The sequence below is a fragment of the Formica exsecta genome, unplaced genomic scaffold (genome assembly GCF_003651465.1).
Source record: "Formica exsecta isolate Colony F162 unplaced genomic scaffold, ASM365146v1 scaffold83, whole genome shotgun sequence".
Taxonomy (NCBI): Eukaryota; Metazoa; Arthropoda; class Insecta; order Hymenoptera; family Formicidae; genus Formica; species Formica exsecta.
This window is the reverse complement of record NW_021853600.1, coordinates 1,270,668-1,286,638: the sequence shown is the minus strand read 5'-3', so window position 1 is coordinate 1,286,638 and position 15,971 is coordinate 1,270,668. Positions and strand designations below refer to the sequence as shown.

The following is a 15,971-nucleotide window of genomic DNA, read 5'->3' as shown; positions in this document are numbered from 1 at the left end:
TTACGTTGTAATCCGGCGAGTATGGGGCGGGCGCGCGTTATTATTATTACAAAATAGCGGTAGAATTACGAGCGACTTGATTTACTTCCCGGAAGTGCGTCGCTGCTTGATTGAGCCGCAGTATATACGTGCATCGTAGCGTCATCAGATGCACGCTTGATAAACTGCATAACGCGGCGAAGGGCAAAAAGTGTCGGAGGAAGGAGGAGAAAAGATGATGAGCGACAGCCGGTCGGATGCTACGTCCTCTCTTTGAGAAGAAAAATCGAAATCGCATTAAGTCCTTCTTCCTGGCAATGCTACTGATTGATTCCGCGATCATTTTTTAATCGTTTATTTCGCGACAAAATGTATTAGAACTATCGTACTTTTTTTTTTTGACAATTAAATTCCTTGACGAATTTGATGTAATTAAAAAAGTTTTGATAAATTTATTTGAATTATCTGCCCTTTTAATTTTATTTGATTGCGTAAATAAAAGTCGAAGAAGACAAAAAAATTAATTTTATTCTGCTTCAGAAGTTTTCAACTTGTAACACACGTATCTTTATAATACAAGTTTGTTTTAATTAATTAATTTATTATATATTTATTTGTGACAAAAATTTAAATTTTCATTAGAAATGAATATTTAATGTACAAGTTTGAAAACTGCTGTATTGCCGTAATTTAATTCGCGTTTTCCGCGAATTTACGGCTAGAATTCTCACGGAGCGCATTAACCGCGCCGAGGGAGTGAAACACCTACTCGCTTAATTAGCCGCGTGCGTGTCTTCACTACAGTGATGGAAGTTCGCGTACTGGACGCGCGCAACATCGACAACGAGCTAGAAGTTTTCCCCAGCGACGCCGCCCAGCAAAAGTGGACCGTCTCGAACGATCACGTGGAACTTACCAGGGGCGCTTTGGTGGATAGCAACGAGGGCGGTGTCGTGCGGCTGGTCTTCATGGCATTTGACAGACTCGAGGAGATACTGCAGCCGCAAGCCGAGCCGCCGTCCGTCGTCATGAACGACGATCCCCAGCCCGTGTCGCGGAGAAACACCACTCGTATTCTCAACAGCAAAGTTATCTCGGCGTCCTTGGGAAAAGGCCGGCACATACAGCTCTCGGAGCCCGTCCGGGTGTATTTCAGGCATCTGGTAGTCGAGAATGTCACCAACCCCACTTGCGTCTTCTGGGATTACATCTTGAGGTAATTTCGCCTTTATCCGATCCTGTTTCCACTTTACACAATATCAGGAATACCGGGAAGAAAGAGTTTTCCTTTCTCATTTCTTTATTTTTAATTTTCTTCCCATGTCTTCATTGCGCCATATACAACGCTCACGACACATCGTTGAACATTTATTTGTAATTATTTACTTTTTTCATTATTTTTTTTTAATTTGACACTTTTGATTAAGAAATTCAACATTTTATACACAAATTTTATAAAAAAGATTATTCAAAATTGATTGAAAAGTAAGATTTCTAAATGAATTCTTTATCTTGAAAATCTAACTCTTAACTTTCAACATTGATTAACTCTTATAAGTCTTTAATAAGAAAAGCTCAATCTTAAAATACATAGCTTGAAAATCCATAATTTATGCGCGGCTGGATTTTAACGCATCTTGTATATTGGATGGAAAATGTCAATATCTTCTCTACACGCAATACCTTATTTCACATAGTGCGTGGTCGGACGAGGGATGCCAAATACAAAAGACCAACGAGACTCACACCGTATGCGAATGCAATCACCTGACGAACTTTGCCGTGCTGATGGACGTGCACGCCGTCAGATTGGACATCGCTCATCAAGTCGCTCTGCAAATCATCACGTATATAGGCTGCATCATTTCCGTCGTCTGTCTCGTTCTGGCCATTCTCACATTTCAATTATTTCGCGGACTGAAGGTAATATACATAACTGCGATATATATATTGATCGGCGTTCAATTGCAGCAAGATGAATTTTTTTTCCTCACTCACGGATTTTCTTTACAGTCGGATAGGACGACGATTCACAAGAATCTCTGCATGTGCCTGCTGATAGCCGAGATACTCTTTGTTTGTGGGATCGGTCAGACGAATCAGAGGGTCCTCTGCGGCATCGTGGCCGGCTTATTGCACTTCTTCTTCTTGTGTGCATTTGCCTGGATGTTCCTCGAAGGTTAATTCATTCATTCGTCTTATTAGCGTCGCAATTTGTAATGTATTCTGCTTTATCGTCATTTATTTTTTACTCGATTTTATATCACATCGCAGGATTCCAATTATACGTGATGCTGATCGAAGTCTTCGAGGCGGAAAAATCTCGACTTCGTTGGTATTATCTGGTCGCATATGGCGCACCGCTACTGGTTGTAGGAATTTCCTGCATAATTGATCCACTCAGCTACGGTACCGATCGGTATTGCTGGCTGCGTGCAGATAATTATTTCATCTTTAGCTTCGTTGGGCCTGTGATACTCGTTATATTGGTAATTAGTTAATATATTATGTTAATTAATTAAACAATGCAATTGATCTGCTTAAAGAAAAGCACGTTAAGAAGAATTGATAATATACGATTGCAACTACTTCATATATATATATATATATATATTAACGTGACATTTTTTTGAGATTTTCAGTTTTACGATAATGGTACCGAAAACGCCGTTATTAACCGATTTTAATTGTCATTTTCGCAGGCGAATCTGGTATTTCTATCGATGGCGATCTACATGATGTGTCGGCATGCGAACACTACCGTAGCCATGAAAAGTAAAGAGCATTCCCGACTGGCTAGCGCAAGGTAAGCAGTGATCCCTAGTAGCTTGTTCTATAGTAAATCAACGTAAATTACGAACTGTATATACCGTATATCAATCGAGTCCGTCCGTTGTCCGTCACATTCGAGATTTGATCCTCCCGTCGAAGCGTAGTATCCGAGATGTTTGTTTGATGCTTTCGGTTTACACGTTCGCAAGCTTTACTTGCTTAAAGAGATCTCCCGAACGCGGATCTTGTTGTCACGCATCTTTTGGCGGCCATGCTGAATTTTTGGTTTTGGTTTTGAGTCCTATGTTTGGAATGACCGCAGATTTCGTTCTCGTTCGACACACCACTGTATTGCTGTGATATACACGATATATCATTTTAGGATATACACGAGTATATCGTTCGATCACACAGATCGTCGTATGCAGGGTGTACCGCTCAGGATGATTGAAAAAATTGTCGAAATAACTATATGAACTATTTACGGTTTAAATAAAAAAAATCATTATATTTACGAACTTTTTATAAAGTTCTTGAATTCCATGTTTAGGTTTCAAAAATTCTGCATTTTATGCAAGATAATGCTAAGTGTTATCGAAAAACGCGAGTAAGCTTTTTAGTAATAATTTTTAATGCTTTAAAAATACGAGATTTGAAATACAAAATACAATTTTTTTAATTTGTAAATATTAAATTCTAAAGATATCTGCTACGATGCCATAGATTTTGAACTTTGCAGATTGTTATACCTATGAATTTTTATTTCATAGATAATTGTATGAAATGCAGAAATATATTGATATATCCATCCTTTTTTTGAGACACCCTGTATATTATCACGTTTAATTTACAAATTTTGTGAACGGAAGTATAATTTGTGTGAAATTAGTGTAAAAGAAAAAAAAATTTGTCTCTAATTTTACAAAATCGTGAAAACATGTAAATAATTTGGTGATGGTAATGAAAAAATTGTTGCAATCCCGATTCGGATTATTACAAATAATATTTGTCGTGATGACGGATATTAAAATATTCTTGTACAATGATTTTTTTATTTTGACATAATTAATCATAACGATCAATCATATTACTTGCGAGCAAAAAATGCTTGCGTGCTCGGAAAAAAATAATGCGAATCGAGCATTGCAAATCGAAACATAAGTTATAATCAATTAATTAATGGTGTCGGAACAATCACCTAACTGCTGTCTTGTTTCATTTTTGTATTAAATCTTCTACCCACTTCTGTCTACACTGTTCTACATTCTCTGCATGGCGTGGTTGGTTGGTAGTGGAAAGGAAGAGAATGCTCTTCCCAACAAATTGCAAGCGCACTTGTAAGATATTTACCATTTTTATTATTACTCACCCATCATATCATTAACATCGTCATTGATCACCATCTCGCTCGTTTCATTATTTTTTTTTCTTTGGTCCATTTCATTTTAATTAAGCTATTCGAGTATCATTTCACACTGATTTTGTGAACGTAGCCGTAATCTTTAGTCTCTCACATCATACATCGAAACACTCGCCATATGTGATAACGTGATACTCACCGGAAACGCGATTTAAAACGCCAATGTAACATATGTGTGCATAATGTAATTAATACAACAGTTGAAGAAATAAGCGTATGAAGAGATGTATTATATTTATAATATATTTGAATATTACGAATTTTTAAGTAAATGATTACAATAAAATAAAAAATAATTTTATTTATGAGAATTAAACTTTCATGTACGCGCACTTTTCGCAATTAAAAGGTCATGACAATACGGTTTATTTAATCATTTCGAAATCTTAAAATTTTTTTTTAATTGTGAGAGCTTATTGTTTGTTTAAATCGCAAAAAAATATTGCTATACTTAAGTGATTATAGTAAATAAAATTTAATTTTAATTATTGAATAAAGTAGTTATTATAAATTGATATAAGATCATTTTCTTTTCTCTAGATATTCACTTTTCTTATATTTTTTAACTGCTTTGCAAGGAAAATTTTATCAACTTGATTGTGTCAACTTCATATTAACATAATAGCTGAAATTGGCTGGTATAATAACTATTCGTTATATTTATTATGGCACTTGCATTTCCTGTGAGTAGACACAACGATTCACTGCATGTAGTATATTCCTTAGTTTCGGGTATTACGCCTGATTTACAAGTAGATAGACGTGGAAGTATACCGTAGAGATATATCCGCCTACCTGTGTAACGTCACGTTCTAATCACAACGATTTAGATAAGATGTTGCGATTTCGGCGACGCTTAAAGCAGTGCCTGCGAAAATAAAAGATCGGACTCTGCATAATGTCGTAATATTTAAACGTCGCCCGTCGCGTGTCTCACGACAGCTACGTGACAGCAGCGTTATTTTTTTTCTTCAACGTCACATTTATTAATCCTAAGCATTTAAACCGTGTGTTGCGGTCGACTGAAGAAACCTGGGATTGATTGCAATCATTTTTTTGATTTTTTTATGACTAGCAAATTCGGAAAATAAAAATGAAGATTACTAAAAGAGAAGAACTCATTCATTACTTATAATAAGCAGATAAAATCTTTTTTATAAATAAATCTTTTAAAATTTTTAATGAAACGCGATATTTTTACGGCTCTACTTTTATTTTAGAATTAATTGTAACAAATATAGAATGTCGCAGAATGATCGCAAAAAAAAAATGCATCAAGTTATCTCATCTACACGAAAGATATTTTCTTTATTTCCTTTCTCGTACTCTTCTTCTGTGTATAAGACCGTCGAATATATCAATCTTTTTTTTATTAAATTGCTACAAGAAAACTTAAATAATACTAAATATTAATTTTGAATCTTTTTAAAAGAAGTGCGTACGACATATATTACATAAGATTTGGATTTTTTAACGAAATATATATTCCAGAGATTTTACACGATTATATATTGATCCCCTTTAAGCGCCGCCATCGCGATTTGTATTATAAACAGAAACCTGGGACTGGCTGTTCTTCGATGTAATTTATTATCCTGTATCTTCTGATCAGGGCCTGGCTGCGGGGAGCTATCGTGCTAGTGTTTCTACTAGGTCTGACCTGGACGTTCGGGCTCCTCTACTTAAACCAAGAGTCCGTTGTGATGGCGTACATCTTCACCGTATTGAACAGTCTCCAGGGGCTGTTTATCTTTGTGTTCCATTGCGTACAGAACGAGAAGGTAAGGGAATACGTCGGGGCACAGAAGTCCGCCTTGATTTAGACGGTTCTGGTAACATTGTCGAATGTTCCCGGAGAGAGAAAACAGACAACAAACTTCGAAGTTATTCGAGAAATATGTAACATGATAGAAATATGTAATTTTTATCGCATAAGAATAGTCTCGTGCAATTCTTTATAATAGCAATTTAACTTTGCATCGATACGCTTTCCATAACACTCATTTTTATTGCATATTTTCGATGAATGATTGATGTAATGAAATGTTACAAATGTTACACTTCGTTGCCTGTACAAAAAAAAAAAAAAAAAAATTGTGTACATTTTATATTTCTTTACAATGAGATTAGTAGCAGCAAGTTGTAACGATCTTTTATAAATCCACGTATTTCCATTTTTGTATATAAATTTTTATATAAATTTAAAAATTGAAGAATTTCCTAACACTTAAGTTTAACATATCGATTACGTAATTGATGCTAATTAAGATCACCGAGACGATAATCATGTCAACATCGTATTATTTTGCTCACGAATATCAGAACATGGAGATGAGAAAATGATATGTTTAATAAAGTGCTGTGGTAATACAAATTATTGTGCGTTTACTTCGCGCACTTTCGTCACCCGTAGTATGCTTATTATAATTTTCTCAGGAATTTAACTTTTTTTGTTGTCATCGCGAGAAGCACCGTTTTTATTCTCATTTCTCATTAAATCGGCACCAGAATTGCGAATCTTCAAATTTATATTGCACAATACTCTCACAAATAGTTGCAGACAACTTCCTTTAAACTTTTTTTGCTTAAAGATAATATATATAAATATATAAATTTTGAATAAAATATGAAAAAATGTAGTTTCTTTATATCATTATTTTTTATATATATATATAATTTTAAACTTGCATGATTGCTATTCTTTGCGAGGCTGTCTGCAACTTTCTGTAGTCTGCAATTCTCACGTATCAAACGCGAAGACACGCACGTGACACATCCGCACGCTGTCTCGCACAGGCCTTTAGTTCTTTCACGCACCGTTAAACTCGTTTTGTCGGGTCGGGCGGGTTCTGTTTCACTCTTGCAGGTGAGGAAGGAGTATAGAAAGTTCGTGCGTCGCCATTCCTGGCTGCCGAAATGCCTGAGGTGCTCGAAGACGGTGACGGGCGGCTCGGCCGGCTCCACCGGTGGCACCGGCGGCGCCGGCGGCGCCAACGGTGGCAAGGACTTCGCCTCGCACAACACCTCGTCGAATCCGTCGGCCCCTACCACCGATAGCTCCGGACTGTCACCTCATGCGGCTACCAATGTGGGTACCAACGCTAGCACCACGTCACCACCGAACAATCACAACAACCTGACCACCACCTGTAACAATACGAATCTTTCGATAAACGTGAACCTGAACAATTTGTCGCTGAGATCGCCGGTCGGGGCACACCAGATGCACATGATGGCACCTAGCAACCACAATAGGCATCTCACCCAGCAAGGTATCCAAACGCCGCTTATACACCAAACCGAAATGCGCGGATAACGAAGCGAAGTAGAGAGATCGCTCCGCGGAACCAGAGTAACGATATTTCTTATGAAAATTCGGGTCATAATTTTTACAAATAATGCGTCGTTTTGTATCTTTTTTAGATTGATTCTGTGAGCATTAGTTTGCTAATAGTTGATCAAGTAGTAATTCTCTATAATATCTGATTTTAATGAAAAGATTAAAAAATTAATAATTAATTAAATTTAATTATTAATTAAGGGGTCATACCCGTTTAAACTCTCGAAAAATGAATACATTTTCTAGATTTTTTTGCAGCGCAAAATTGGATAACAGATAGCTATTAATACGTTTAATAAGAAAAAATTTGTTTTTTTGATTTTGGATATGATAAACGAACGTTTTCATGTACACCGTGCAGCCACCTAAAATTGGAGAAGCTCTGCAAATATTCGCATAACATTAAAAAAAATTTTATTTAAGTACTTAATAATATTGTATTAATATCGTAAAAAAAAGAAAAGTTCTTATTAAATCGTTACGCTGCAAAAAAATCTAGAAAATGTACTCATTTTTCGAAGGTTCAAACGAGTATACTACGTCAAGAATTAGAGAATCAGTTGAGACATATAGACGTCATATTTGTAAAAATTAGTACATATAAATTTTCGCAAGGATATTGGTTACTATGTTTTTTCGTGGAGCAGCCAAGAAATTGCAATTGTAGGAGTCCGAAAGGGGAACGTACGTCTTTCCTCTCCCTCTCTCACTTTTTTCACAATATAGCAATGACGGTGCAATACTTGGTTATTATGAAGTACGCAATCAACGTTTGTCTTTTTTTTTGTACAGACAAAATTAGATAAGCATATATAATAACTTGTGTATGTTCTTATGGGAACAATTCCCGAGTACCGATAAATAGCGTTTCTCTCTTTTTTTTCTCTATATATTCTTTTCTCGCTTTGCTCTTTCCAGTATGATTATAAATAACACAAGTATGATCCGTCTGTAATTAATTATTATTGCTCACTTTTTGCCTGCCGCTCAGAACTCAAGCCTGCCTTCCTTTAAGCTTGTCCCCTTCATGATTCAAAGGTTGTTGCTAGTCATAGTCTTTTCACGTGAATTATGGTTTCTGTCTATCTCTCTCGATTCTCTCAGCGCGTGTAAATAGATTTTAGTCCATTACATATTTAGCGCTAGATGTGATTATTTATTCCTTGATCTTGTCCTTATAGTATATTTAATTAATAGAGCAACAGAGAGTTTTAATTAAAATACACAACATCTCTTGTTCTTAATATATTGTACATTAAATGTATTGCAGGATATTTGAGGCATACAAGTCCTGTTTCATTGCCTTTATTCATAAGGTTTGAAATACATTTGAGGATTTCTTTTCTTTCTTTTTAAGAGTGAATTGCAAGTATATAAAACTTTCCTATAAAAATATATATTCTTTAATTCTAAAATTCTCTAACATATGTTGTATATATAAAATTGAAAGCGATTTTTATACGGCTACGGTTACGGCTACACAACCCAAAATTTTGTTTTTCAAATGCAAATTCTTGTATACAAATATAGATTTGTAGGAACTGTCCATGAATATATCAGATTATTTTTTTCTGCAAGCTCTATATTTATAATGATTTTATTAAGTGTACACTTGACTTTAATGTTCGAAACGAAAAATGTGTCTGAAAGCTTTTTTTGTCAGCAATTCACTTCAAAAACTGACTCGCAGAACGGCGAGTTAAAAGGCATTTAACGAACCGTTCGACTCTTTCGATTCTATCGCGCTCAGAGAATCGAAGAGAATTGGCCGACAAAAATAAAGTGAGAAAGAGAAAAAAAGAAAAAGAGAGAAAGGGAGGGAGAGAGAGAGAGAGAGAGAGAGAAACTAGGTAGACAAAAAAAATTTATTTAGAGGAGATAGTTGAACGTGCTCATATATGCTGTTGTAGAACAGCTTGTAGGAAAACGTCAGCAAGAGTGAAACTTTAATGTTAAAAGTAATTGAAAATGTAAGAAATTTCATAACATTTAAACACACTAGTCTTTTTTTTATTAATTTTTTTATAATTCTTTTAATTTACAATGTTAAATATTATAATAATTTTAAATTATAATTACTTTTTTTTATAAAAGTATTCGCTCTTATTAGATCCGCGAAAATTCAAATTGTGATTTTCTTATAAAAATTTATGTTTTATTTAAAAAAAGTATTTATATAAAATAAATTTATTAATTGGAAAACTCTTAATTTTTATTGTTAAATTGTTGTGTACTTACGTTTATGTTTAAATTTTTCTAAAAGAGATTGCAAAGCGATGAGAAATAAAATTTAAATTTATAGAAATTTCTTTTCTATACAGTTATGTTAAATAGTATTTTTTTCTATCAAAACTAATATCTTGTTCTACTTATTTTTCAGTTTATAACAACTTTAACGTACCAAAATTTTTTTAATAAGTCATTGTTTAATATTGAGCACACCACTTTGCATTCGTTAAAGAAATAAATGAAATTCGGCGCCTTTTGTTAATCTTGATTTAATTTGAATTTCTCGTCAATACGATATCGTTATACTTCCAATTAAGGATATATATATACATCTCTCTCTCTCTCTCTCTCTCTCACTCTCTTTTATTCTGGCACTTCTTATTTGAAATGTCAAGTAACGAATAATGACAATTTCTCGAGAATCTTAAATATCAATTTTAAATTATTTGAAGAAAGTTTAATTATTGAGTTTGAATAAATTAAAATATATCTCTTAACCATCAATTTGTTTCAAACAATTTAGAAATGTAAAAATATATTTGTAATATGTAGAATTATATGTATATTGCATTGATAAGAAAATTTGTCGATTTTATAATGGAAAATAGTCATTTTTATATGACTATCAAATTTTATTTCTAGTAAGCGGATTATTTTTATTTTCGGAATCAATAATGTCATCTTCTTTATTACTATTATATGTCTTTTTTTCTTTCTTTTTTTTTTTGTATTCATCGTTTTAATTTACTCTTCTCTTACAAAGCGAGTTCAAAAAAAATTTTCTTGTAAAAAATTTTTTAAAGAAGTCTTAATTTGAAAAATCTTAATATCTAAAATAGGTTTCGAAAAAAATATATTTGTCTTTTCCTAAAAATGAATTCGGCTGAAGATGTTCCCAGATTATCAATTTGATAATGGTCGATGTCCCCCCATTCTGTAAATAATGCGCGGAAGGCAGGCACAGCACGAATACTCGAATTTGCACTCTCGCGAGCACGCTCGCCCGCAAGACTTCCTACTAACAGTGGTGATTTCCGTGCTTCTTATCTGGCCTCGGGGTTTGGTGTAACGCGGTTGCTGGCTACTTTGTACCCTCTTACCCCAGCTCGTTCCTTTTCTCACCACGAAAAGCGCGATTTCGCGCGATTCGTCGTTCATTTCAGGTTTTCCGGATCATCGATGAAATCTGTGATCAGGTAAAAGGCAGTAAGTGACGTAATTTCGTCGAAACGGATATTTTACACAGAGAATGGTAATTGGAGTTGTGCTGTTGAAGTAATTTGGTAAGTCAAATTTAGCAATTAAACATTAAATAAATAAATTAAATTTTTATATTGGATGATAAATTCTTGTGAATATGGTACTAAATAAAGTAATTAAAATTTTAAAGCTATAAAGTTCTGAGTTTTCGATCGATGACTAATTTTAAATAAAGTTATGCAAATATAAAAATATTTTGAAAACACGTTATCAAAATCATTGTTGATATGCATTGTAGCATGGTAGAGATAGCTAAAAAATATAAATTTTATTTGTTAATTACTGCCTTTTGCCTAATCATAGAAATAATTTTGAACACGCGTGGAAAATCATAACATTAATTACATTCACGCAATTATGATTTACAATCGACAGTATTGCATTTTCTATTGTATTGTCTCCTATCGTTAATCCTCGCGTTTACCATATTTGATATGTTGAACGAGTTTTATTTTTAGCAAAATGCTGATTAGTTCTTCATTTCAATTGAGGTAAATCTCTGTGATAATGTATCCAATTATTTCTTGTAATCGTAAGGAAACTTTTATCAATTTATTTTATTTATTCTATTTATTATATAATGTATGTAATAAATTTTGCTTAAAGTTATATACAAATTATATTTTTTATGAAGAAAATATGTAATTTTTACTATTTACATATTGATGAAACATAATTTCAAGAAATATAAGAGTAAATGTTTAAATAATAAGAAACTGAAAAAATTTATCATGATAATATCATGTAAAAATTTTAGCTTTATTTAATTATTGATCTTTTTTTATATTCATTACCAATCAAATCCATGATGAAGGAGTTTAAACAAACGAACTTCCGTCGGCGATAGGAAAGGTATATGTTTTAGAAAGATTCGTAATGTACCAGTGAACCTAATTTTAACCAGACACGCGAAGGGCGGAGTACGAAGGGATGCACTCTATGCAAGCACTTACACATCGCATTTCACGTCATTTTGCTCTCTTGCACTCATTGGATCTTCCGTATTCCGCCTGAACGCGCTTCAAGTATAATGAAGTGGTTTTTTTTTTCACCTCTCCCCGAACAAGCGATCGATCGAAAACGCTTTTTCGAAGATGCAAATGCACGCGCATGACGATTGCATATTGCGCTTGCAACTGTTTGCGTAAAAGCGTGTTTTCCATCGAAATCGCCAACGTATTTCACATGCCGAATGCATATTTAATCTCTTTGCACTTGTCGCGCATGTTATTATCAACCGATTCGCAGAATGCTGCGGAATCGTATTTATTAATGCATTAATTTATTGTAATTTGAGCGAACAATACCATTTTGTAATTTTTTTATAGAAGAAAACAAAATGTTATATGCTATTTATTTCCTTTTGATGGAAATATATTTTTATTTTATATAAAATTTTGAATATTAAGACGTTTTTATCGTTATAAAAGTGCGAGAAATAAGTTCGTAATTAAAAATTGAATTTAGTAACTATGATAATGATGAAAGTAAGAAAATACGGTAATTGGATTTGCGCTTCAAGTATGAAAGATTAAAAAATAATCAAATGCTCGCATAGGCACTCACTTACACGATCAACCACTTAACAGAAATTAAAAGAGAAAAAGAAAGATTGGGTGAGAAAAATTAATCCGTTACATCTGTCACACCTCCACCGCATCACACATGCTCATTCACTTTTGCTCTCTTTCTCTCTCTCTCTCTCTCTCTTTCTCTCTATTCTTATCCGTTAGATGCGTTTCGCTGATTAACGCATGTCTATGAGGTAAAGTATAGAGAAAACTTTCAGATAGTTGAAACTAGATAGGTAATTATTTTATCGCCTCTTTCACACAAACTTTCAAATTCTGTAAACTAGAAAATTCAAAATGAAGGGATTCAATCTTTCCGAGAATTACAAGAATATAATTAAATTTTGTCATTCGAAGATTTTAAAAGAACATCTTTTGATTCAGTTTCTCTCTAAATATGAATAATGCATGTTTATAAATTCAAGTATTCAGATAATTCAATTTTTTGGAGATGCGAAGAGGTTCTTTGACTTGTTTCAAAGATTTTTTAATCCACACGCTTCAAAATTTCATCATTATTCTAAAGATGATTCATTTAAGCGGACGACATCGTACAGCGCTCTTTCTCGATCTGTGTCAGAGCTGCCGGTCGTAGGTTTCGTTAGGACCGGAAGTCCGGCTGTAGCGGTCGCGTGACCCGTCCCTATAGAATCTCGAAACAAGTGCAATCACGTGTCGTCCTCGTATAACAAACACGCTCGTCCGCTCGCCGAAGGGCGAAGGAGGGAAGGAGGTCGCGATGTGTCCAGAGAGAGCCCTTCAGTGTGCGTGCCGACGTCGCGTATCTCAGAGCGCTACGTCGTAGATTCGCTCCCGCACGGATTAAATCTGTTCTGCTTCCGGTGCCGCGCGAGATACCGCTGGATATGTACAGCGCTCATATCTCCCTCGTGTCGTGCGGAATTTACGCGCCCTTCCTCTTCCCCGTGTCCACACAATTATGTATCCTAATTGGTGCACGAGGTCTCTTGTCCCGCTGGTTCATCGATCGAGGAGCTTAAGCCTTCCGGTCTTCCCAGCCTTGTGATTTCAATTGGGAACACGTATATTTATGGACTAGATGTAGCCGTAATAATGAAGCTGGTTAATGAAGCTAATATTATATATTATCCATTTAGACTTTTTAATTATAAATATTAAATTAATATTTTGTTAGAATAAAGTCTACTTGATAACTATTCCAAAAGAAAAATTTTTTAATGAGAAATATTATCTGCGAGACACAATAGATATTATTGTAGTTAGAATCACACACTGTAAAAATTAAAATAGGTAAAAGAAATATTGATCCACACACAAATGTATTTCCAAAGAAATATGAAATTCTTTAACACTTAATGGACGATTTTTGCATCAGGATAGTTTCATTAAATTTCCTATTCTACGATTTTGTTGAAACAGAGTTGCTTCTAAAATCTGCGTAGTAGTTGAAAAACTCTTTGTTTACTGACACGACATCTTGTGAATCTACATAAATATTAATTATTAAAAATGTGATATATTTTAATTTTTCTGGCGGTAATTACGCATGGAATAATTATACAGAGAATATATATCATCCATTCACACGCATACACTGAAACACACGAGCGATACTGACAGAGCTGATCCTGCTTATCAGTAAACAAAGGGTTAAGGGGAAACGGCGGATTGGTTGCTTTTACAGTACTTGGTATCCGGTCGAAGCTGGGCGATAGTCGATAGGCAGCCGGCAGTACCGGTGCCAGATGAATCTGCCTCGACCGAGGCTCACATCGTGGCCACCCTGCCGTACGCACGTCACGCCTTCTTACCCTCAGCTCCCAATATCCCCAAATCTGCCACCGCCACTTGGGGCCACCTTAACAAAAACCTCATGTGGAAGGTAACTAATTCACCGCTAAACTCGCTCGCTGTGTTTCTCACCCTCTGGGGGCGGCTCTATCGTAAGGCAAACTTTACGATCGTTTAGACTTTTGTATTAGAAAGCCTTAGCAGAAATTACGAAGAGAGCATCTTATTTACCGCAACTAAATTATATTTATAAATACACATAATTTTATGAATTATAAATTACATTTCAATATTTATTATAATTTAATTAAAAACTTATCGTGGCTCTTTAATCGGCATACTCTTTATTTTTGAACGACGATTATGTATGCGAAATAGCGTCGAACTATAAGCATTCTCGTGAAATGTTTCGAGATCATGGCTTTGTATTTGCGTGCAGCTCGCTAATATTGTACGTACGTTTGCAAGGATTTGCTAAACCGCTGCTTCTGCATTGATGAGATCCTCGCTAAGTACGATCTTCACGTTGGCAAGCGGTTCGCGTTTACAAGAACCAGCGATCTTTGTATGCGCAAGGATCTTGCATTTGCGAGGAGTACACTAATCAAGCGTATAGTCCATGCATTTGCATATACCTTGGCAACTGTTACCTTCGTATTCGCGAGCATTTAGCTATTTCTCACGAGAGAATTTGGCTAATTTTGACTGTAATATTTGCGGAAGCTTAGCACTAAATTGTGATCCGCGCGTTTATAAAGATTTCCTTCTTTTTTTCCAAAAGCCTAAACATAATATAATATCTTCACCAAGAGTTTCGCTAAAACTAGAGCCGTCTCCATCTTCATCGTGTGTCTTTTGGTCTCTCTATCTCTCTCTTTTATTTCTGCATGGTGTGCAGTATTAATTTTCACTCATGCACAGCACTTGTTCATCTTTATGCATCCTACGAGTGAGCCTGATCCGAATTTTGAGCCTGGAGATGCGAGTACACTTTGGTCTTGACGTGTACAGTGAGATTATTTTTCAAGTTTGCGACATAGCGTGTATCATAATTCTTCGTTTGCAATCTTTCTTCAGTCCTTTTTTCTTGTATATTAAAGAAATTGAACAATTAATATTTCTCTGAAATTTTTGAAATAAAACAGATCACAGATCTTTTATATATCTAAATATGATTTGTTCAATTATATACACAATATAGTGTAATAAAATTTGTCTCAGTTCCAAAATATGTAAAATAAATCATGTCAAAACAAAATTTATATGTTTATATCATCATGGTATTAAGAGAGAATTAACTTTCCTACGTTATTTACGCGAAGTACAATGTAAGAGGGTAATAAAACTGCATAAATTATGGAGACATAAATCAACTTCACCATCTGTAAAGGAAACAGACTTGTTTACTGGACGTATATACAAAAATTTCTTTTTTCCATCTCTGCAATTCTTGAATTCTTTTGCAAAAATACTGTAAGTACTGTTGCATATCTCTTTTATACTTTTACTTTTGGCGATGCTCGCTGTGAATTACCGAGATGTAGCAAAACATGGTGATTGATGAGCGCCGGCTGAAGTAAAAGCAGAAGAAACGGAGATGTTATGGAATAAGCCATGTCGCTCTTCC

General features: G+C 34.6%; 1 protein-coding gene across 2 annotated transcripts in view; it reads left to right on the top strand.

Annotated features, from left to right (window-relative positions):
- The window catches only part of LOC115244709 (latrophilin Cirl-like), a 701,308-nt gene that overhangs the window by 680,310 nt on the left and 5,027 nt on the right, over window positions 1-15,971 (top strand). For both annotated transcript variants that reach the window (XM_029822597.1, XM_029822598.1), the window contains 9 exons: window positions 784-1,195; window positions 1,677-1,902; window positions 1,993-2,158; window positions 2,254-2,468; window positions 2,682-2,785; window positions 4,044-4,088; window positions 5,784-5,952; window positions 7,038-7,259; window positions 14,238-14,435. In XM_029822597.1, the coding sequence (XP_029678457.1) occupies window positions 784-1,195; window positions 1,677-1,902; window positions 1,993-2,158; window positions 2,254-2,468; window positions 2,682-2,785; window positions 4,044-4,088; window positions 5,784-5,952; window positions 7,038-7,259; window positions 14,238-14,435 (1,757 nt within the window). The remainder of the gene's footprint in view (window positions 1-783; window positions 1,196-1,676; window positions 1,903-1,992; window positions 2,159-2,253; window positions 2,469-2,681; window positions 2,786-4,043; window positions 4,089-5,783; window positions 5,953-7,037; window positions 7,260-14,237; window positions 14,436-15,971) is intronic.